Source organism: Colletotrichum graminicola (genome assembly GCF_000149035.1).
Source record: "Colletotrichum graminicola M1.001 genomic scaffold supercont1.1, whole genome shotgun sequence".
In the NCBI taxonomy this organism is placed as follows: Eukaryota; Fungi; Ascomycota; class Sordariomycetes; order Glomerellales; family Glomerellaceae; genus Colletotrichum; species Colletotrichum graminicola.
Genome location: NW_007361005.1, coordinates 780,302 through 801,019, shown reverse-complemented (window position 1 = coordinate 801,019; position 20,718 = coordinate 780,302). Strand labels below are relative to the sequence as shown.

Genomic DNA, 20,718 nt, shown 5'->3' with positions numbered 1-20,718 from the left:
ACGCTCACCCCTCGCCCGTTGCATCATCACGCCCGGCGGCGGATACTCCTGCTTCTATATCCGGCATCAAAACCCATGGCATAATAAGATCACCAAATTATGCTACCGTCATCACTGGGCAAGGTTAACGCGAGTCTCCGCAACCTGCTCGGGTACGGAAAACGTCTCGCGTACGGCAAATCGCTGGTGTGCTTTAATCCGGTGACAAAAGCGGCGATGGTCGATGTACCCTCTTTCTCTGGCCTCACACCCCATACACGTCCCTTTCCCTCTCCGTCCCCTTCCCATACCCCCATACAGAGAGTCCACACATAGCCCTCTATTCCTCTTTTCGAGAAGGCACATGGGACGATATAATGCAGCCCTTGCCCACGTTCGCGCTCTCTCTCTTCTAACCATTCCTTACTATATCACTTGTCCAGAGCCAAACGGGTTTTATAATAAGTCAAAGGAACATCCCGTGAGCTTAAAAAGCGTGTGGCAACAACGAGTTAGAAGGCGAGAAAAAAAGACTAGCATGGTTACCTCGACTTTTATTCTGTCTTATTAATCTTTGCTCCCACCCTCCGTCAGCCAAAGAGAACCATCCGTCGTGCTGTGCAGACAAGCAGCTCTCCACCGACAAGGAGACGAATCCTACGAGACCACAACACCAACTCCGACTCTCTCTTTTGTCCACCACCACCACCGCCACCATTTCCGCCATTACCTCCATCAGCAATCACTACAATCATCTCGGACGAGGCTTCGACCATCGTCCCAAAACACCAACACCCCAGGCTCCCCCAAACACCGCGACGATTCTCTCCACACCTCCCGGGAACGAATGTCCGTTGACTCTGGAAGGGGTTTCTCATCACGGCGACACGATAGCGCTGTTACAGGATCGTAGTTCGAGGGACTATTACCATCACCGCGACACCGCAACGTCGCACCAACCGCCCTCACCTCTTCCGACACCGCCCGAGAGGGCATTCGCTCAACCAATTCTTTCTCTTCAGAGCCCGGCGACCGTCCAGAGCGGTTCGCTCTGGCGGAACCCATGCGTCGGAGGCACGCTGGCGGGCAACTACCGAGTAGGGGACTACAATGTCGATTATTCTGCACCAGAATCGCATTCGAGCGACCAGAGTCAACAGCAGCATAGTTATGACACGACGTCCTCACATCATCATCACAGGAGTTCGCTCCATCATGGAGCAGCTCACGCTCCCACTCTCCATGAACCGCCCACCAGCCACCATTCTCATCACCAAGCCATGCAGCAACAGCAGCAGCAGCAGCAGCAGCAGCAACAACAACAGCAGCAGCAGCAACACCCCCATCATCCCCATCATCCTCACCAGGTCCTAATGGATTCGGGGCATCATATGGGTCACGCCCGGCACCTGGGCCCGCCTCATTACGGCGCTCCGGGCCCAGTTGTCGCACCCTTGTATCCTTCCATGTCAACGCCTACACAGACACATACGCCGCATGGGACCAAACGATCGAGGCCAGACGAGCTTGACCTAGCCGTCCCCGGGATCGACTTGGATCACACTGACCTTGAGAGCATGCAGCAAACCCCTCTGGGAACCGCTTATGCGCAGACGGTGCAGCCCCCCACGCACCACCATCATCGTCTGCCCGATACAGGCCCCCCTTCCAAAATGATGCGGCGTGATGGCGATGGCGGAGATAGAGGCGGAGCCCCAAGCGTGGTCGGACAGGCAGGCATGCCGTCTCCGGCTCCGAGACCAAGAGGACCGAAGCTCAAGTTCACTCCTGAAGACGACCAACTCTTGATTGATCTGAAGGAGAACAAGTCCCTGACTTGGAAGCAAATTGCGGACTTCTTCCCTGGTAGATCATCAGGTACATTGCAAGTGCGCTATTGCACCAAGCTCAAGGCTAAGACAACACAATGGACGGACGAAACGGTCGGTACCCCTCTCCATGAGCAGAGAGCACTACTGCTAAACACCTTGGGGTGATATGGCGAGCACGAGCTGACATTTTCCTCTTTCTAGGACCAAAAGCTCCGCACTGCACTGCAAGACTACGAGAATGAGAAGTGGCGCATCGTTGCCAACAAAGTCGGCACCGGTTTCACTCCCGCGGCCTGCCGCGAACGCGTGGCGGAGTTGACGGGTGGCCCCTTATAGCAATCAATGTCTCCACCGGGAACTTCTGAGCCCCCGGCTGGAGACAACATCTACACGCAGCAGCTCCAGTGATGAAGAGGAGCTTGCCATACGCGATGATCTTCATCATGCGACGTGGAACGACACGACCCATCCGGAGCCTTCAGATTAACCTCTACGAACGTCATTCTCCAGCCTCGGCTCAGCGAGTTGGTAGACGAGGGAAATCTAAGATACAATCTGTCTCTGCGCCGTTCCCGGTAACAGCTTGTGTCAATCGTCAATAGAGCACGCAAGGCCCGAAGGCTTGCGCCAGCTTTGCGTTGGACAACTAAAGCCATCTACTATTGAATCATATGTACTTCAACTTCTACGCCATACCCGCGACTTTTTAGTGGCATTGTCCTTTTGTTTTGCCGGATTACCCATCCGCCTAATTCTAGAGATACCCCCGAATACCTCGGGTTACCTTTTTTTACTTCAGTTTTTTTCTTCTCGACCTGCTCGCTTATATCTCGACTTATGACACAACATTAGACTTGGGGGGCACAAGCACATACACACACCCACACACACAGACATGCCGAATTATGCAATATACGGCCTTCATATTTGTTTTGCTTTCTCAACGTTCTCAACGTTCTTTCTGGACAACAGTCATCGTTCTGCAGCCATGCAGAGTCTTCCGCGCTCGTCCTCGGGGTTTCGAGCGTTGCTCTCACTGCACCGTGGGCAGGAGTCGCTGGTTGTGAAGGCTGAATACGGCGTCTTGCGGGTATAAAGAAAAAGAGAGGATTTGGGGAGATGGCGAAGGGAAGCATTCTGCATACATGGTGATGCGTGCATGGATTAGCATCGACGATGATGTCCTTTTGTTGTTTTGTATCTTGATTTTTTTTGGTCTATGTCGTCCCCCAGACGCTCGTTATTCCCCCCACCGTTATCCGAGTCTTGTTCGATTCTGCAGCTTCACCACTTTGTATTTTACTTTTTATAGCCTCCAACTTAGATCTGATTCGCTTCTCAATCTCGTATGCTCTTGGGCAAAACGTGGAGGCATCCGTGAGGCTTGGTACCTATCCTGACAGACGCGTTCTACTGGGCTTTTGGTAGGAGGGTGAGGGGGGGGGCGTGGGCAGGGGTGTGTGTACGCGTGTGTGGCAGAAGTCGAGCTTGGGGAGTAGACGAATGGGCCGCGCTGGTGATGAGTCAGTCTGGCTGGCTTGTTTTTTTCCCCCTTCTTTTCTTTTCTCGTATATACCATGCCATACTACCTATGTATAAGCGATATTTCTCCCCCGAGTCGCTCGGGTCAATGTCGTACGACATAGCTGATATTGCAACCTCGCCCTGAATCCACCGAAATGCTACGAGCAGGGCCAGCAACGCGATGGAGGTGGACCTAGAGGCGTCTACGGCCAGACATAGATCCTGCGGCAGAACATGCGCTGAGCGCGGCCCAGCACTTGTCACTTCGGGCCGGCACAGGTGCGCTCGTTGTCTTGTTCATGCAACGTATAGTTCTGAACCCGTCAAAAGTCCTCCCGCTCCCCTCCCTACAAAGGCCCGGCCGAAACGTGGACGTACCTGCGTTGACGTGTCATCGCCCATTCCTGTTTTCCTCTCGTGGCAGATGTTTTGGCACCGCGCCGGCATGTTTCCAGGTTCCCTCCCACCCTCTTCCCCGAAGGACAGAGAGGGCTAAAAAGCCAAAGGTAATAGGCCATCGTCGTTGTCGAGTTGAGCTCGGATTCCCGGTGACGGAGCTCGGGCGGGGCGAAGGCGTGTTTTTTGGCGCCGTAATGTTTCATGCCAAGTTTAGGCGAGAGAAGGCCATCCTCGTCTATCTTGGATGGGTTGGCGTTATTTTCGTTTCTCCCTCCAACGCCTGTGCCCAGGTCTACGCGAGTTAACCTTGGCGAGTGATGAGGGCATTAGGGGGTACAGATCGAACGCTCCGAAGTGCGGGGACGAAAGGTAGGGTTAAGCAAGATTGTCATACCTATTTCGCTCCGGCGCAGGCTTTCCACCACCCAAACGGGGCGGAGGGGGCCACTGCCATATCGGCATGAAACATAGGCTAGCCCTGGAAATCGGCAACTTGACCAGGTCAGGCATGTGAGAAAGGTCCGTCGGGTGGGCTCCTGCTCCAAGTGTGCCGCGTTGGGCGTGATCGCGTCGGGATGCCCAAAGGGTCTCATTAGGGTAGCTTTTCCCCTATTCCCCTTGACAATGGCCTTAGTATGATCCGGCTATATCGCTGGCTCCAGTCGTTGGCACTGACAGGTAGCCCTTTGATCACCATGCAGGCTTTCGTTTGACTCTGCGTCCACCCAGGGCAGCCGGTCCGGCAGCGGCTTGTGGCCATTGAAACACTCGGTCCCAGGATTCGTTATAAGACGCCAGGAATTCTGATATATGTACCCCCACTCACGTCGTCTTTCAACCCCATCCACCCCCCCAGCCAGAGATGCCGACTCCAGAGGAGGAGAGGGAAAAAAGCGGTCAATTGCCCGGAAAGTCACACGCACAGTTCGTACAGGGTGGTTGCTGTTTTCGGGTTCCTCTCTCTGTGGGCCGATCGGTGTGAAATGCGGCGCATCCACGCGAGGCGAGCTGTCGTACGTCCCGCACATGCAGTGACAGTGACGTGACGGGCTAGCCTTGGTCGAGTTGTCTCCGCATATTACCTTTGATACAAAGTGATACTGGATCGACTGCATCGGTACGGCACCTGGAGGAAGCTATCATGGTCCAGACCATCGAGAATTCGGGAACGAGGCGGGGCTAACCATCTGAGACATGGATTCGGTCAACGGCTGTCAGTCTCTGGTTGGACGTTTGCAAGAAGCAATGACCGCCCTGTTCCTCTTTTGCAGATTGTGTTGGTCCTTTGTCAACAGCCTAAGCAAGAGATTGTGCTTAAACGGTTGTGAGCGGGGGAAATCACTTTCCAAATCTGGACGTGGGATGGGGCGAGAGACAAGCCGTTTTGCCTCTAGCGCATAGAACCGAGCCGTGGATGTCTGACAGCGGCGGTAATTGTAGAGTTGGATTTCCTCAGAGACAGCTGAATGAAGAAGCAAGCCGAAACTGGGAGGGGCTGTCGTATGATGAAATAAAGGACGTAAATGCAACCTCCGAGGTGTCATGCAGACGGGACGAGGCACGAAATCTTCGAGTCATTGCCTCACCACGCCTCGACCTTTGTCCGGCTCCGAGCGGTCCGCTCTTGTCCTGTCAACTATCCGAGATCGCTTCAAGCGGGTGTCAATGGCTCGCGCGCTTCGTACTGGGCTTACATACCCAGCAAATAACTCGCCTAACGTGAAACTCCTGATGTACGGTTAATGATAGGCTATCGGATGCCAACTGCTGGGTTGAGCCCTGAAGACTCTCAATACTATAGCCAGGGGATGCTAGGCCGAATCCCAAAGGCGTATACCAGGGTTGTGATATCTGCGCGATCCTCGATACGTCTCTATCGTCATATTGCGCCTCAGGGTTCGGTGCTGATGCGGTTATCAAGCGGGTCAGGCGGTCAGGCGGCGGCGGGGCGGGCAACGGCGGGAAAGCCGTCCAGGCCGAGATGCCAGGTCAGCGACGGCTTCAAAGAACGACCACACCAAGGACAATATGCCTGAACCCGACAAACCCTACAATGCCTCTCAACCATAGCATTGGACAAAGAACACATGGCTGTTGCGTTCTCGGGGCCAGTTCCTTTGCGCACAAGCCCGGAAAGCTTGGATCAGGCGTCTGGCTAACTGACCGTTCCGCAGCCGAGGGCCGACAACATCCGAGTATATGTGTTTCGCGTCGCTGTGCAAGGGATCGATTTCGCCAGGTTTCCCTCTCTGTCTCTGCCTCTGCCTCTCCATCGCTATCCGAAGGGCTGTTTTTTTGGTTATCTGGGCAACGACGAGTAACATGCATATGCGGCCAGGTCGACCACCAGCACGGCGGGGGGGGTTATGCGGGTCGCTGCTGCAGTGCAACCACACCAAAAGAGTTTTCTGCCTGCCCCAGCGCTGAATGAGGGTTGAGCCTGTAGACAAGTGACAAGCCCCTGGTACTTGAATGGTGTGGGCTGGCAAAGTCCAGATTTCTCACCGAAGCAGGTTGTTGTTTTTGCTGCTTCCCCGCGAGTGCTACTCGTCCCTGAGAGCCTTGTCGAGATTGAAGTCACCCAGGGTCTCCACAATGTGCTAATGAAAGTCCATCAGACAGGCCTCCTCGTAAAGAAAATCTCCGTCAAATATGCACCGGAGCTTTTAACCAATCCCTGCTAGCCAATCGGAGAATTGGGGCATCACGTTGAGTTGGATCCATCTAGTTTGAAGATGGAGCGCAATCGGCAAACAAATATCGGCTCCGCAAGACTCTCCACCGCGTGGCTTTTGTCTTCGAAGCTAGCTGATCTCGTTTCGTGAATCGAAAGACACATAGCCTGCCGCGGCAAAAACGGCGATGCAATCAAATCCTCATTAGCTTGGCTTCGGTGTGTTTCCGCCAGTCATTGGCTCCGCTTCCAATTTGGCTGCTTGGCGGGAACGGTGGCTGCCATGGAGCAACTGGGGTGTAGCAAGCGACCAACGGCAAAGCAAGCCCTAAAATGCATGCAGGGAACAACGTCGTGCTGCTATAAGGCCGCGTAGCTTCATGCCCAGAAATCTCTAGGCACATGCTGCCTTCGGGTCAGGGCCTTCAGTGCCATTGAATAATTGGCGTGCAGCCGGCAACTCATTTCCTGCCACAGGTCAGCCTGGGATCAAGAACTTTGTGCACGAAGCGCAATGCCATACAGGCCTGTTTGAAAAAGTGGAATTAAGCCGCCGAGATTCCTGCTAATTTTTTTCTTTTGTGGTTGGTCGTCATGACCAGGTTTTTAAACAGTCTATAAGTGCTATGCGAAGCACAACTGTCCAGGTATCTATGGATATCATCAGTATGATCCGTATAGGTATCGTTAAGACCTGTTTGCGAAAGCGCTCGGAATGGTGGCATCGAGTAAGCGGCGGGTGAAAATCCTGAGGGGCAAAGAGTATGAATGCTTCCTTGGAAAAAGCATTCCGAACTGGGTCCTCCCATGACAGCCACAAGGGCTTGCTTCCCCTGGCGCGATACATATATCTGATGCTGATATAGTACTATACATAGCGGTACGTGGACGCGGAATCTTACGCCTATACTGCAGTCTGTTAAGGATTGACAGGGAGGCGGATGTGGCAAATGAGGGCAACAGACCTGGATGTAACGGTAACGATGGGCCGCGGAACAGGAGGTTTCTGGACGATACCTGCCACGTTGATTTTTCAACAGCCCGACAAGCGGTTAGATTAACAGTGTGACTGGCAGGTTGGTGGAGGGCGTGCGCCGGTGCAGTGCAGCTGGGCGGCCTCCATTGCAGGCAATTGCCAGTGAAGAAGGAATGACGGAAAGATGGTGGTTGGCAAAATGCCAGCTGATGGTGTGGATGAGTGTATACCGGTACCACGTCGCTTCCCATTTCGTAGGGTTTCGGTGTGCTCGCAAACAACGTGTAGCTTGGACCGGACATTGATAGGGGTATCCCCTGTACCATTAACGTCTCGAGTATGATCGAGGTAGATCTCGTGGAGCGCTGGGGCTGGGATTGACAGCATTTTGGGGGCGTGTAGGAGTTAGATTGCGTGATCTCGTGGTTTCTAGATTGTGGTTTCGGATGGGTGATATCTTCCTAACCTCAGACAGCTGCAGACTTAGACCCTTTGCAAGAAGGAAAATAGTTGACGAGTGATTCTTTTGGTAGAACGTTGCCGTCGTGCACAAGATCAATTAGTATGCGGTGATGGGTAACATCCAAGTTGTCGTTAAGGCAAGTCGCCGTTTCAACTAGCCAGCCGTTAAATTCTTCGATCTCGGTCTGCTTGCCGGCCCGGACATCCTGAAGCATTGAACTTGTGTTGTCTTTAACCTTGTTCCCAACACTATACAACATCTCCCTTAGTTGGGGTTGAGAGAAGCGATTCAAGAGGTCACGCCGTCGACGTATGTCCTCGTGGTCCAATTCTACTTTCGTAGTAGACGTGGCTTCACGAGATGCCGGACGTATGATTGCGTCGGTGCTCCGGTCCTTGATCAGAGCTTGAAGAACCTTACTAGCCTCTAGCAACAGGGCATTGATGAGTTCTGCAAGCACGCCCTCCTTTTCGTTGAAAAGATCGCCGTTCTTGCAACGAAGAATAGCGGTCAGTGGATTGATGATCGAGTTGACGACGAGCTTCTCCAGTTGAAGAATCCAAAGTTCATCTTGTGTAACCTTCTCTCCGTGAAGAGTTGGGGCCCGGCAAAGCACATCTGACAGATAAGAATCGTTCTCAGGAAACTCGTTGAGTAGTATAGGGCCGATTTTGAGGTTTGCCTCGGACGCATGGAAACTCTTGAATCGACCGAGAGAGGTCACGCCGTGTGTCGTGACACACGCTAGAAAATTTGGATGTGATTCTCCGAGGTAACGGGACTTCGAATATGTCTTCCCATGCGGCGGCCAAAGCTTACACATACCATTCTGGGCGAAGACTATCGTGGAGTTTTCATTGAGGTAACGGCGGATTCGGTCGACTGCCGGTAGGGCTTGGGATGCTTTCGTCGCTACGATCAGGTTGTGTATTTGCTGACCCTCTGTAACCTCCCTCTTCAAGCCAGTGGATGGGGGCTCTTCAGACCACAGCTCAACATCGAAATCTAAATGTTTGTAAATGGAGCCTTGCCGGGTCATTTCGATGCCTGGCTGTTCCCTCCATGATAGCAGGAGGTCCTTCCGGTGTACCACAAGAGTTATTGGCGGAGGCTCTGGCAGTGAGGCAAGCGAGCTAGCGAAGAGAGTACCAAGGTTACCGACACCGAGAATGTAAACCCGTCGATATAGGTTGTCTTCATGACGGTATGGAGTAAGCTCATCGGGGCGACTGCTGGCCGGCGAACTGAAGGGCTGGGCTTGACCTTCCAGGTTGGATAGGTTCCAAACATACAGTCTGGGTGCTTCTTTTTTGACGGTGGCATTGAGAACAGATTGCAGCCATGCGGGAGGCATACTGGAAGTTTGTTGGAGGGCAGCAGAAGAGTGTGTTCTCGACCCAATCCAACAGACTTTCGAAAGAATCTCGGCTGTGTGTTTTCGGCTGATCATGTTGGTCATCAACGAGGTTGTTCCTGCCTGGTCGGAGCACCACCTGTTCGACCTCAATCAACCGGCCCGGGGCAATTGGGTGCGTAAAGGTTAAAGCGACCTATAGAAATAGCATAGGGTCAGGAGGCAGAGAGACGTTGAAGATTTGTTGACTGCTGCAACATAAACGTTTATTGCCATAGCTTGTTGCTGTATCTCGTTTCCGGGAGATTAGTCAGATGTGGCTTGCTCAGGCTACCTTGCTCGCCATCAAGTCCGTAACTGTGGCGCGAGGAGAAAAAGCCACCAGAAATGCCCCGCCTCCTTCCCCAATATCCAATCAATCGGGTCTGTCACTTTCTCCCGGATCCACTTGTTCTTTTTAACACTTAAGACCCCTGTATAGCACCTGATAGCGCGACCCGTTCGCAACTGCCTTCCCCCGGTGGCGTCATCATTTGAGAAGCAGGTCATTAATCATCTCGGGAGCTTGACGCGCCTGCTGCCTTCTAACTTAGCATTTTCGGTGAGTCACATTAGGATCCAGAGGCAAGAGACTTCAAAGCTGGCCTCTGCAGACTCGTCGTCTATGTTAAAGGCAGCTACGGGAGGTCTTATCTGGCTTACCTGCGATCACTTTTTTTTCGTACTTCAAACTCACCCACACCACAGGACAACTCCGGTTTCTTCGTTTATCCAGACGCACGTTGACAGGCGGTTCCTTTCTTTTGGAAAGTCTTATCGGTACTATTGCATACCTGAAGGTATCATCTCGAACGCCAGGGTCGAAGGTGAAAGGATATTGAAAATAGCATTCACGATGGCAACCAACGATGAAGGTAACCAGGACAGTGATGAGTCCGTCAAGGAGAGAAGCAGCCCAGCCTCCACCACCTATAATCCCCCAGATGTACCCGAATCCCACTCAAGGGACCATTCTGACGAAGCTGCATTGCTGCGGAATATCACGGCCGACATCAGGGATCAAGATGACTTGGAGCGTGACATCACCACACAAGCCAACGCTGCTTTGATTGAAGCAGAAGACAAGAAAGACAAGCAGCGCATCGAAAAACTAGAGGCCAGCAAAGAGAAACTCGAAGCCAAGCGGATCGAGCAGCATAAGAAGCTGGAAGGAGCCCGTCGTAACCCGTATCAGTCACGAAATTTTCAAAAGGAAATTGATAAGCTCGATCTCGAGATCAATCGCATCATCAACGACATATCCGACTGCCAGGCCCGCATCGATAAGAGGCAAGAGGAGGTTTCAGTCAATGAAAACCCGGCCAAGAGCAAGTCCCAGAGACTACCTGGCGAGTCGAATCGAGAGTTCCTCGTCCGAACCGGAAAGATCACCCCTTTCTCCAACATTGGAGGCGAGCGACCCGCTGGTTTTGAAGGCAAACTCGCAGAAGTTCTCATTGAAGCCGAGGAAGATGCAGCAGCCGAGGAGCTCCGCAGCGACGACGAGGAACCCAAGTCCCACCAAGTGCTGCGAATGCCTGGGTTCGAAGAGCAACCCCAAACAGCGCCGAACTCTGTCGCGGGTGAGTTCTCTCTTCGACCAAGAAAGAAGCGCAGGACGGAGAACGACGCGTCCTCGGACGATTTCGATCCGACGGCTGCCAGCTCGCCAGAAAGCCAGTATGCCTCTGACACCAGTGAGGAAGAAGCAACTGGCCGCAAGCGAAAGAAGGGCAAGACAAAGAAGAAGGCTGCAGACGCCACAGTCACTGTCAATGGAGCAAAAATCGATCTAAGCAGTGTTGACGATGGGAATGAGGCCGTCTACCAAGCACGCCTTGCCGACTGGGTCCGAAGACGCAGGAGAGCACGCCAACAGAAGAAAGGACATGATGAGCCTCCTGCGGTGGAGGATAACGGCGAAGAAGAATGGTTCAAGCCATCGCCCGACCATCCAGATTATGAGTTTGGCGACAATCTCAAACTGAAGCTTCCAGGAGACATCCATCCATCTCTGTTTGCTTATCAGAAAACTGGTGTTAATTGGCTTGCAGAGCTCTATGAACAGGGCGTGGGCGGCATCATCGGGGACGAAATGGGTCTGGGAAAGACAGGTACTTCTTGTGCGTGCCATTGGTAACACGCCTAAATGCTAACATGATCAATAGTGCAAGCGATTGCCTTTGTTGCGGCGTTACATTACAGCAAAATACTCGACAAGCCCGTCATTGTTGTCGTCCCAGCCACTGTGATGCAACAGTGGGTCAATGAATTCCACCGGTGGTGGCCCGCCTTGAGGGTGTCGATTTTGCATTCGTCAGGTAGCGGTATGATAAACGTGAACGAGGATGATGATGACGAACCTTATAGCGGCAGTGGCAAGAACGGCCCCGCCGCGCGCCAGATCATCAAGCGTGTTGTCAAGCATGGCCATGTTCTGGTCACAACCTATGCCGGCTTGCACTCTTACCAGGATGAGCTTTTGTCCTACGAATGGGGATATGCGGTTCTTGATGAAGGTCACAAAATTCGGAACCCGAACGCAGATATTACGATTGCTTGCAAGAAGCTCAACACACCACATCGCTTGATTCTCTCAGGCACGCCAATCCAGAACAACTTGGTCGAGCTTTGGTCACTGTTCGATTTCATCTATCCCATGAGATTGGGCACGCTCGTCAGTTTTAGACAGCAGTTCGAGATGCCCATCCGAATGGGTGGCCATGCAAACGCTACCAATCTGGCTGTTTTGACGGCTGAGAAGTGCGCAACGACCCTCAAGGAGGCCATCAGCAAGTATCTTCTTCAACGACTCAAGACCGACGTTGCATCAGACCTTCCAGAGAAGACGGAGCAGGTGCTGTTCTGCAAGCTGACTCCAGAGCAAAACGAAGAGTACGTCAGGTTCATTCATTCGGATGCTGTCTCCCAGATTATGGCCAAGAAACGACAAGCATTGTACGGCATCGATATCCTACGGAAGATTTGCAATCATCCGGACCTTGTCAATGTTAGAAAGAAGGGCCAGCCGGGTTACGATTGGGGAAACCCCAGAAGATCTAGCAAGTTGCAGACAGTGGGCGAGCTCCTTCCGTTGTGGAAACGATTTGGCCACAAGACGCTCCTGTTCTCCCAGACCAAGATCATGCTTGATATACTGCAAGAGTTTATTGGTAAAATGGAGGGGATGAACTACCTTCGAATGGATGGCGAAGTGGCTGTGGAGAAGAGACAGGCCTTGATTGATCGGTTCAATCACGACCCATCGATCCACGTCTTTCTTCTCACCACGAAGACGGGTGGTTTAGGTGTCAACCTGACTGGCGCAACTAGAATTGTCATATACGACCCCGACTGGAACCCATCTACAGACTTGCAAGCCCGAGAGAGAGCTTGGCGACTGGGCCAGACGAAACCGGTCGCAATTTATCGACTGATGACATCGGGCACCATCGAGGAGAAAATCTACCACCGTCAGATCTTTAAGCAATTCATGACGAACAAGGTCCTAAAGGACCCGAAGCAGCGGGCCAACTTCGACCTGTCCGATTTATACGACCTCTTCAGCTTTGGCGATAACAGTCATAGCATGGCGAGCGCTAACAGAAGCAAGGTGTTTGAGGGGGCTGAGGTGAAATACAACAAGCCGGATGCTAATGGCCAGCCGGAGAAGCCCTCCAAGAACGTGGTACCCATATCCTCCATCAAGGCCGAAGACGAAATTGACACAGTTCGCAAGCTCGCTGGTGTCGCTGCGGTGGAAGAGTTCACGGAGGATAAGACGCTTGAAGACGAGAAACGCATCACCGAGAGTCTCTTTTCCCGGACGGTCGAGAGCGCGTATGAGCATGACCAAATCATGAATGGTAAACAAAGGGTACAAGCGGATCCGGCGATGAACCAGAGAGAAGCGCGCAGGTTTGCTGCACAGGCAGAAGCTGCTCTACGGCGGGCAGGCGAGGTGGCACGCCACACGCCCATCGGCACTGTCACCTGGACGGGCGAGGTTGGCGAAGCCGGTCGTCCCGTTGCACAGCATCGACGTGGTGGACTGAATTCTTCGAGCGTCATGTCTGCATTGGCCAATCGTCAGGGACTTAGTGCGCCGACCAGTAGCACAAGTTCACGATCGGGCACCCCAGGTGCCGAGAAGAATCTCATGGAGAAGGATTTTGTTCCTCTCATCCAGACCTTTATCAGACGACATGGGGGCAAGGCGCCTTCCAAGATGGTAGTGGATCACTTCAACCCCTACTGCCAGAAACCGAAGCAAATCTTGGAGTTTAAGAGTGCCCTGGCTACTGTGGCCGTACTGAGTAAGCCCGGCGGCACAGGCAGGGGCATGTGGACTTTGAGGCCTGCATATAAGTAGCAGGCGCATCACAATGCATGACACAACATTACATTCTGAGGCATAGTGCAAGCCTCAGAACTTAAGCGACTGGCGTTCAGGAGAGCAGGCATGGACAGGGGGAGGTCGCATCATGAGACGTAGATGAAGGGGGAGGCTAGAATAGCGTAGAATCGATTTGGATACTAGACACAAATCAAGGCGGTAGCATGCATTGCATTTATATCTCACATGAACGCAGCGCGAAGGTGTGCACAACTTGTCGGAGGGGGTTCAGGAGCTACTCTTCAGTTCAGGCCATATATGGCGAGTTTCTATTCTATCTACGATAGATACTGTCGCCCACAGCAGGAGAAGGCATGTCACAGTGCGTAGATTGGGGACCAGGCTCAGTAGCCGTTCCCCGCGTTTTTCGCAATGCCACCCAGAAACCAAACAACGAGCACTCCTGCCCCAAGACCACCCAGGCCAACAACCATTTGATGATATGCTGAATAAAACCGGGCGCTCAGAGACGGCGACCACGGCGACCACCCTTTCTGCGGGTAGAGTCGGAGGGGGTAGGGGTAACGTCCTCGATGCGGCCGATCTTCATGCCGGAACGGGCTAGGGCACGGAGAGCAGACTGGGCACCGGGGCCGGGGGTCTTGGTGCCGTTACCTGCAAGTTGCTTGATCAGAAAGATTGTCCAGACAGGAGGCAATTATGTCTCGACTTACCACCAGTGGCACGGATCTTGATGTGGAGAGCAGTGATGCCGAGCTCCTTGCAGCGGGTAGCGACGTCCTGAGCAGCCAACATGGCGGCGTAGGGGGAGGACTCGTCACGGTCGGCCTTGACCTTCATACCACCAGTGACACGGCAGATGGTCTCACGGCCGCTGGAATCACCCAGTTAGCCATCTTTGTCCATCAAGCATCATATAGCGTACGTTGACCGCAGGAGGGGAACTCGACTGCGAAGACGAGCGGAAGGCGAGACCTACGAGAGATCGGTAACGTGGACGAAGGTGTCGTTGAAGGAAGCGAAGATACGAGCAACGCCGAAGACGAGCTCGCCTGACGGACGCGGGGATCAAGTTAGCAAAATTATTCACCTTTGCCCTCAAAATTCCGTCACCCGCAACGCTCGCTAGATCGGCGACGACACGGGTTAAAGACTTGGACTTCAGCAAAACTCACCCTCGCGAACCTGGGGACCCAAGGAGGTGTTCTCCTGGGCGGGACGGACGGTCTTGGACTTGGGGGCCATCGTGACTGCTGGGTTTGGCGAATTGATTCCGGGTGGTGGTTAGACGGAGGTGGTTGCGAATGAAGGTCTCTCTCTCGCGACTCTCGCAATCCGGAAACGAAATTTCTCAAAAAAAAAAAGTAGGGCCCTTCCTGGCGTGGTGCGAAAAGTGGGCGTGAGTGCCCTGACGGGGGCAAGGCGGTTAATGGTGGCAGAACCGCCTGGGAAGGTTTAGCGCCAGAGGAAACCCTACCTAAGCGAGCTTTTTTGTTCTTTCATGGTCCGTGCCTGGCCCCCCGGTGAGGAGTGGGAGATGAAAATTATTTTGCCTAAAAGTTGCGATCCCGCCCTCGAGGTCTTTTTTTCCATCTCTCTTCTTCTCCAGCGACCAATTTTCGACGACAACCGCCGACGACCACCAAACTCGCCTTTCACAATGGCCGCCACGTATGTTCATCACCAATGCTCCTGATGCAACAGCATATTCCTGTCCGCATGTTCGCGATGTCTTGCAGATTGTCGTGGTCCTCTCGCTGGAGACCTAGCATCACATCATCGTGAATGCTTGGCTCTCAGCTCGAATCCCTCCTGGGCATCTCCCTCCTTCTTTGCATGACCTGGAACCATGGCTTGCGGACTGAGAGACGGTGTCTGGGGTGTTGGGGATGAACGGCCACCCGTTCTCCCTGAAAATCATTGCCGCATGGTGGCGACGCCGGCTGCGCTGAAAAGCCTCCCGTCCTAGCATTACTACCTGCGTGCACTATCTCTTGTTACACGTTGAAACGTGTGCAAGGTGTTGTCGGATGAGCAGAAGACTCGGAGCTATGTCCTCCTCTGTGGAGTTGAGACATCCTTGCACAGTCGCTCACCGATCAAAGTCATAACTTCGAGTTAGCCATGGCGAGAATGTCGCGCTTCAGCTACAATTCTCGCACCGGCGCTCTACCCATGCTGCTTGCAGTATGTCGGACTGCGTACTAATCTGATTCGCGTTTACAGTTCCGTCCCCACCTCCAACCAGGTTCTGGTTCCCGAGACCCTTCTCAAGAAGCGCAAGTCTCAGGAGAAGGCTCGCGCCGAGCGCAACGCCGCTACCGAGAAGCGCAAGGCTGTAGGTTGTCTCCGATTTTGTTCTTCAATCCCCTTCCCTCGCCTTCATGATGCATAACATACCTTCACGACTAGACTACGGTCGATGCTGTTGGAAATTAACCTTCTTTCGGGTCTGACACTTGCCGGATCATTCATTTATTTCACGGAACAGTATACATGTGGCATGTTGCTAACATTGTTTAAGGCCAACAAGGAGAAGCGCAATGTCATCTTCAAGCGCGCCGAGAAGTACATCGCGGAGTACCGTGATGCCGAGCGCGAGAAGATTCGTCTCTCCCGTGTCGCCAGGGAGAACGACTCCGCCTACGTTCCCGCCGAGGCCAAGCTGATCTTCCTTATCCGCATCAAGGGTATCAACAAGATCGCTCCCAAGCCCCGCAAGATCCTCCAGCTCCTCCGTCTCCTCCAGATCAACAACGGAGTCTTCATCAAGGTCACCAAGGCCACCACCGAGATGATCAAGATCATCGAGCCGTGGGTCGCCTACGGTTACCCCAACCTCAAGTCCGTCAAGGAGCTTATCTACAAGCGCGGTTACGGAAAGGTCAACAAGCAGCGTGTCGCTCTCACCGACAACGCCATCATCGAGGAGAGCCTCGGCAAGTACGGCATTGTCTGCATGGAAGACCTGATCCACGAGATCTACACCGTCGGCCCCAACTTCAAGCAGGCCTCCAACTTCCTCTGGCCCTTCAAGCTCTCCAACCCCACTGGTGGCTTCCGTCCCCGCAAGTTCAAGCACTTCATTGAGGGCGGTGACCTCGGCAACCGCGAGGAGAAGATCAACGCTCTTATCCGCCAGATGAACTAAGTTCTGTCGGGCGTCTAAGTAGCTCTTTGATCAGTAAAAAAATGGGGGGTTTGGCAGGTTTAGTTACTCGGGCTTCGGCAGGTTTGAGAATACCAAGGGACTATTACATGATTGGCACGGTTGCACGGCGTTGATAACCGCAAAACGGAATTTGTGAATTGATCATTATGACGACCATCCGGGTTTCTCATCCTCAATGTTCTATGAGTAGCAATGCAAGCCTCTTCTGAGAGTTGTATGTGTATGTGTACATTATGAAATGTATCCGTGAAGACCCAGCACCCTAAAGTCCCAAGTTAACTCTGCTCTTGTCGTGAACACCCTGGTTATGGAGGGACGTTCCTCGGCGCAGCTAATATTTCAATGCACATCAGCACTTGAGTGCTGATTCATTCTCAAATCTTGATATCGAAGCTGGTCCCGCATCCACAGCTGCTTGAAGCATACGGGTTGTCCGTGATCTTGAACTGGGACCCAATGAGTTCCATCGTAAAATCCACTTTGCTGCCCTTCAACAGCTCCAACGACGGCTCGTCAATCACCACCTTTGGGCCTTCAAATGAGATGCACGAGGCGTCAGCGTTGTCGGGCAAATACTGGAAGACGGTGTCGTCTTCCCCCACTACCTTGGACCATTCCTCTCCGGCCTCGCCGCCTCCGGGCAGCGTCACCAAGCTCATAAGGTACTGGAAGCCGTGACAGCCGCCACTCTCGACTTGTATCCTCAGCGCCAGGTTGGGGTTCTTGTCCTTCTTCATGATTTCTGACAGACGCTGTGTTGACGCGGTTAGTCCCATGAATGGCCGTTGCATGTGCGTCTGTATGGATAACAAATACCTTTCCTGCCCTATCTGTGATCTCGAGCTTCATCTCCTGTCCATCCTCATCCTTCTTCGGGTTCCATGCGCATCTCGTTTGCCCCCGTGCCGCGGAAGCCGTGAAAGCGCGAGTCTGGTGTTGCAATGTCCTCCGGTGATATTTCTGCGGCAAACTTCTCCGGGTAAAAGTTTCGGAACAGCATTTGCGGCCAGTGCTGAAGCCTCGAGTGGCGGTGGTCATGGACCTCCACCTCGGAACGAGTACTGACAGAATCGGAGCCGGATGGTTCGACGTCGGGTTCGTGCGACGCGCGAGCAGGACAAATATGTTTGCGCTCGAAGGCGCGTGTGCACAGCGGAGGGTCGTGGCCATTTTGGGTGGATGCTGGCGGCGTGATGTTGAGTAGGTTCCAAGCTTTGGGGGCGGCTGTAGGGAAAATTGTAGATGCTACTGATCGGTAATTGCTGATGATGTAAAAGGTGGTGGGCGGTAGGTGACGGCAGTTAGCTCTAGTGGATTATTAGTCAGCCATTATATTGAAGGTGAACGTCCAATGGTCGTGTACGGATTGACATTCATTACGATTTTAAAGTGCAACTTAACCACCTTGCGTCTGCTAGTCGATCGAGGTACATATAAATACATTCACCATTGATGCCGGCCAAAGTTTTCAATGCGGAACTTGAAATTATAAGCCCGTCGATCGGGATGAGTTGCGTCGATGATCGGCTCCGTAGCCCGCCCGGGTCATCGGCACCGGGTCGGAGCAGTGGAGACTGTCGGCGCCTGTCACTGCCATCGCCGAGACCATAACAAGCTCCTGTTTCAGAGCGGGAAGTCGTTGATCGAATCTTACCTGTCTCTCAGGAAAGCAGTGTAGACATCTAAATCTGGTGCTTCTATTTGGACAGTACAAGTTTTGCCCTAGTGCTTTAAATAACAAAAACGTTTTGTAATTGCCAAACAATTATAGTTTTATTATTCCGACATACGCAATGTTGCGAAGAAAAAACCCTTCCTACTTATTTCATCGACACTAGAGTAATAAAAAACTAAAGACAACAGATTGGTAGATGTCGGATCCGAACATTGCCTTCCGAAACCAGCTTCCATTATATGTCCATGTTCACAAGATATGTGCTTGGTACATAATTGTCAATCAAACAGTGCATTATTACATCCTTGAGCAATGCAGCGTGTCTCCAATCCATGCCTTGAACATGGAAGGTTCTGGTGATGCTTCATGTATTAAATGGGTCGAACAATATCCCAAGTTCTTGCTTTTTGGGCAATTGTGAACCATGTCAATGGCTCCTATGATTTGGATGAAAGTTGACAGCTGTACGTTGCTGTCGGCCCCTGACTCTAGTTGAAGAAGGTGCTTCTGGTGACCTTCGTCCTCTCCATCACCCGAATTTCCGAGAACACACTAGCAAGAGCAGCAGGTCTGGGAGCGGGCTGGGATCTAGAGAGAAAGTGCAGCCCGTATAAAGGCTCCAGGATAACCCTTCATCGAGCTCCATTCTCTTCGCCGGCCAACCCTTACAATACAACAACACCTAGAAGCTTTCCTCACCGATCGCCTACAAGACACTATCGCATATCTATCTTCTTTCTGCTGTCTAATGGCGTCTACTACCCGCACACTTCGTCTTGCGAACGATTTCCAACCCACACGCCACCGGGCAGCAAGGCCGTACTTCGGCCGCGGTGGGCACAAGGTTTTCCAGCCCGCCAGTACAGCAGATATCTCGAGCTTTATCAAACAGGCGAGAGGATTTGCCGCCAGCGAGGGCCATAATCATGACTACAGATTCACATCTGAGCCGTTGCCGGTACCATTCGAAACGACACCCCTAGAAATCTTTGCTCTTGCCCTCGCAGTCTTCGCTATTGTCTGCGTTCTCGGCTGCATGGCCATGGTCGCTATCAAAACGAAGCGCTCCCGGGAACAACATGAGTCGTACAGCCTCTCAGATTCAGACGACACGATGAACGGCGCCTCCCAAGACATACCCAAAGCGTTCATTGACAGTGTCAAGCGGCTGAGGAACCCCGTGTCGGAAACGGAAATGAACCGGCTGAAGGGCTTGGAACGAGACAAAACTTCTTTGGCCCCGAAACATATCTTCAGACCGTGGAGAGAAGCCGCTATCGACCGCAAGGGTGGAAATAGGGAGTTGGGTGATGGTTCGTCGACAGGACTTCGGACCGAACATGCCACGAGTGAGAGGGCCCCGTCAACTGGCAATCAAAAGGATTCGGCCTATACATTCAGCAAGGATCCCGTCCGAGTTAGCCGCAGAGCTTCGCGACCATTCTGCAATAATGATGCGGATGCAACCTCACAAAACCCGTACAGTCGGATATAGCTTCATCACGCGAAAACGCAACAGGTTAAGAATGTAGACAAATAAAAAAGACTCTATTCCCTCGCTCGTCTCCCGTCCTAATCTCGGATTACCGGCTCCTCAAGGTGGTCGCATGAGGGAACCGCCGGCTTTGACTCCCTAGCAAGCTTCACGTGTGTGATGTAGTATATTTGTACAGCGGTGTTCCGATCCGGGCCGTGTTATCTATCGGTTCGACGTTTGAGCATTTCATGCCTGCTTCCTGATATCTCTGGCGGCCTGCTTAAGGTTGGAGTTGCACTCCTCGTATGCGCGTCCAGCTCCGAAACCGACACCAACGAAGGCGGGCCACGCCCTGCGCTTGAAAAGAAGGACCGAGAAGACGACACCGAAGCCGAGGCCGAGGGTAGACTTGACGAGGAGGTTGGAGAGGCAGTGATCCCACTAGCATATTGTTAGAGATTTCGAACCAGGTGAACTTGGGCGACTGGGGAGAGCTACCTTCTCGTTGAGAAGTGCCTCACTGACGGGGCGCGCAACTGCGCTCGGGGGAGGGGGAACAGAGGTGTCTGACATGATCGTCGATACCCTGGGGGGCTGCTCATCAGTATCAATGGACGGTGCAAAACACATACAGGTGCTACTTACACAATTGACTCGATGCGCAATGGTGTTGTCGAGGTCGGAGCTTCAGCTGTCGGAATTGAACCGAGTGATGTTTTCGGAGAGTCCCGGTAAATTGATGATGAGCACCCGAGGGCGGTCAGTGTCGGTGTGGCTTTCGGTGACTCCATTGGAAT

General features: G+C 52.9%; 8 protein-coding genes across 8 annotated transcripts; 4 read left to right on the top strand and 4 right to left on the bottom strand.

The window, feature by feature from the left end:
- Positions 1-1,259: 1,259 nt before the first annotated feature.
- GLRG_00217 (MYB DNA-binding domain-containing protein) lies at positions 1,260-2,147 on the top strand (the record flags this gene model as incomplete). Its single annotated transcript, XM_008090902.1, has 2 exons — positions 1,260-1,922; positions 2,013-2,147. The coding sequence occupies 2 exons, from the start codon at positions 1,260-1,262 to the stop codon at positions 2,145-2,147; spliced, it is 798 nt and encodes a 265-aa protein (XP_008089093.1).
- Positions 2,148-7,851: 5,704 nt separating this feature from the next.
- Positions 7,852-9,201, bottom strand: GLRG_00216 (uncharacterized protein; the record flags this gene model as incomplete). Its single annotated transcript, XM_008090901.1, has 1 exon — positions 7,852-9,201. One exon carries the CDS (start codon positions 9,199-9,201, stop codon positions 7,852-7,854), a length of 1,350 nt encoding a protein of 449 aa, XP_008089092.1.
- An 895-nt stretch (positions 9,202-10,096) lies between these two features.
- Positions 10,097-13,612, top strand: GLRG_00215 (SNF2 family domain-containing protein; the record flags this gene model as incomplete). The annotated part of the gene is made up of 2 exons (XM_008090900.1): positions 10,097-11,354; positions 11,409-13,612. 2 exons carry the CDS (start codon positions 10,097-10,099, stop codon positions 13,610-13,612), a joined length of 3,462 nt encoding a protein of 1,153 aa, XP_008089091.1.
- Positions 13,613-14,099: 487 nt separating this feature from the next.
- On the bottom strand, positions 14,100-14,842 carry GLRG_00214 (ribosomal protein S11; the record flags this gene model as incomplete). The annotated part of the gene is made up of 4 exons (XM_008090899.1): positions 14,100-14,251; positions 14,311-14,471; positions 14,577-14,649; positions 14,773-14,842. The coding sequence occupies 4 exons, from the start codon at positions 14,840-14,842 to the stop codon at positions 14,100-14,102; spliced, it is 456 nt and encodes a 151-aa protein (XP_008089090.1).
- An 888-nt stretch (positions 14,843-15,730) lies between these two features.
- On the top strand, positions 15,731-16,748 carry GLRG_00213 (60S ribosomal protein L7; the record flags this gene model as incomplete). The annotated part of the gene is made up of 3 exons (XM_008090898.1): positions 15,731-15,784; positions 15,846-15,935; positions 16,122-16,748. 3 exons carry the CDS (start codon positions 15,731-15,733, stop codon positions 16,746-16,748), a joined length of 771 nt encoding a protein of 256 aa, XP_008089089.1.
- Positions 16,749-17,143: 395 nt separating this feature from the next.
- GLRG_00212 (iron-sulfur cluster assembly accessory protein) lies at positions 17,144-17,939 on the bottom strand (the record flags this gene model as incomplete). Its single annotated transcript, XM_008090897.1, has 2 exons — positions 17,144-17,521; positions 17,586-17,939. 2 exons carry the CDS (start codon positions 17,937-17,939, stop codon positions 17,144-17,146), a joined length of 732 nt encoding a protein of 243 aa, XP_008089088.1.
- Positions 17,940-19,192: 1,253 nt separating this feature from the next.
- Positions 19,193-19,939, top strand: GLRG_00211 (uncharacterized protein; the record flags this gene model as incomplete). Its single annotated transcript, XM_008090896.1, has 1 exon — positions 19,193-19,939. One exon carries the CDS (start codon positions 19,193-19,195, stop codon positions 19,937-19,939), a length of 747 nt encoding a protein of 248 aa, XP_008089087.1.
- Positions 19,940-20,167: 228 nt separating this feature from the next.
- Positions 20,168-20,494, bottom strand: GLRG_00210 (uncharacterized protein; the record flags this gene model as incomplete). Its single annotated transcript, XM_008090895.1, has 2 exons — positions 20,168-20,362; positions 20,420-20,494. The coding sequence occupies 2 exons, from the start codon at positions 20,492-20,494 to the stop codon at positions 20,168-20,170; spliced, it is 270 nt and encodes an 89-aa protein (XP_008089086.1).
- Between the last annotated feature and the right edge of the window lie 224 nt (positions 20,495-20,718).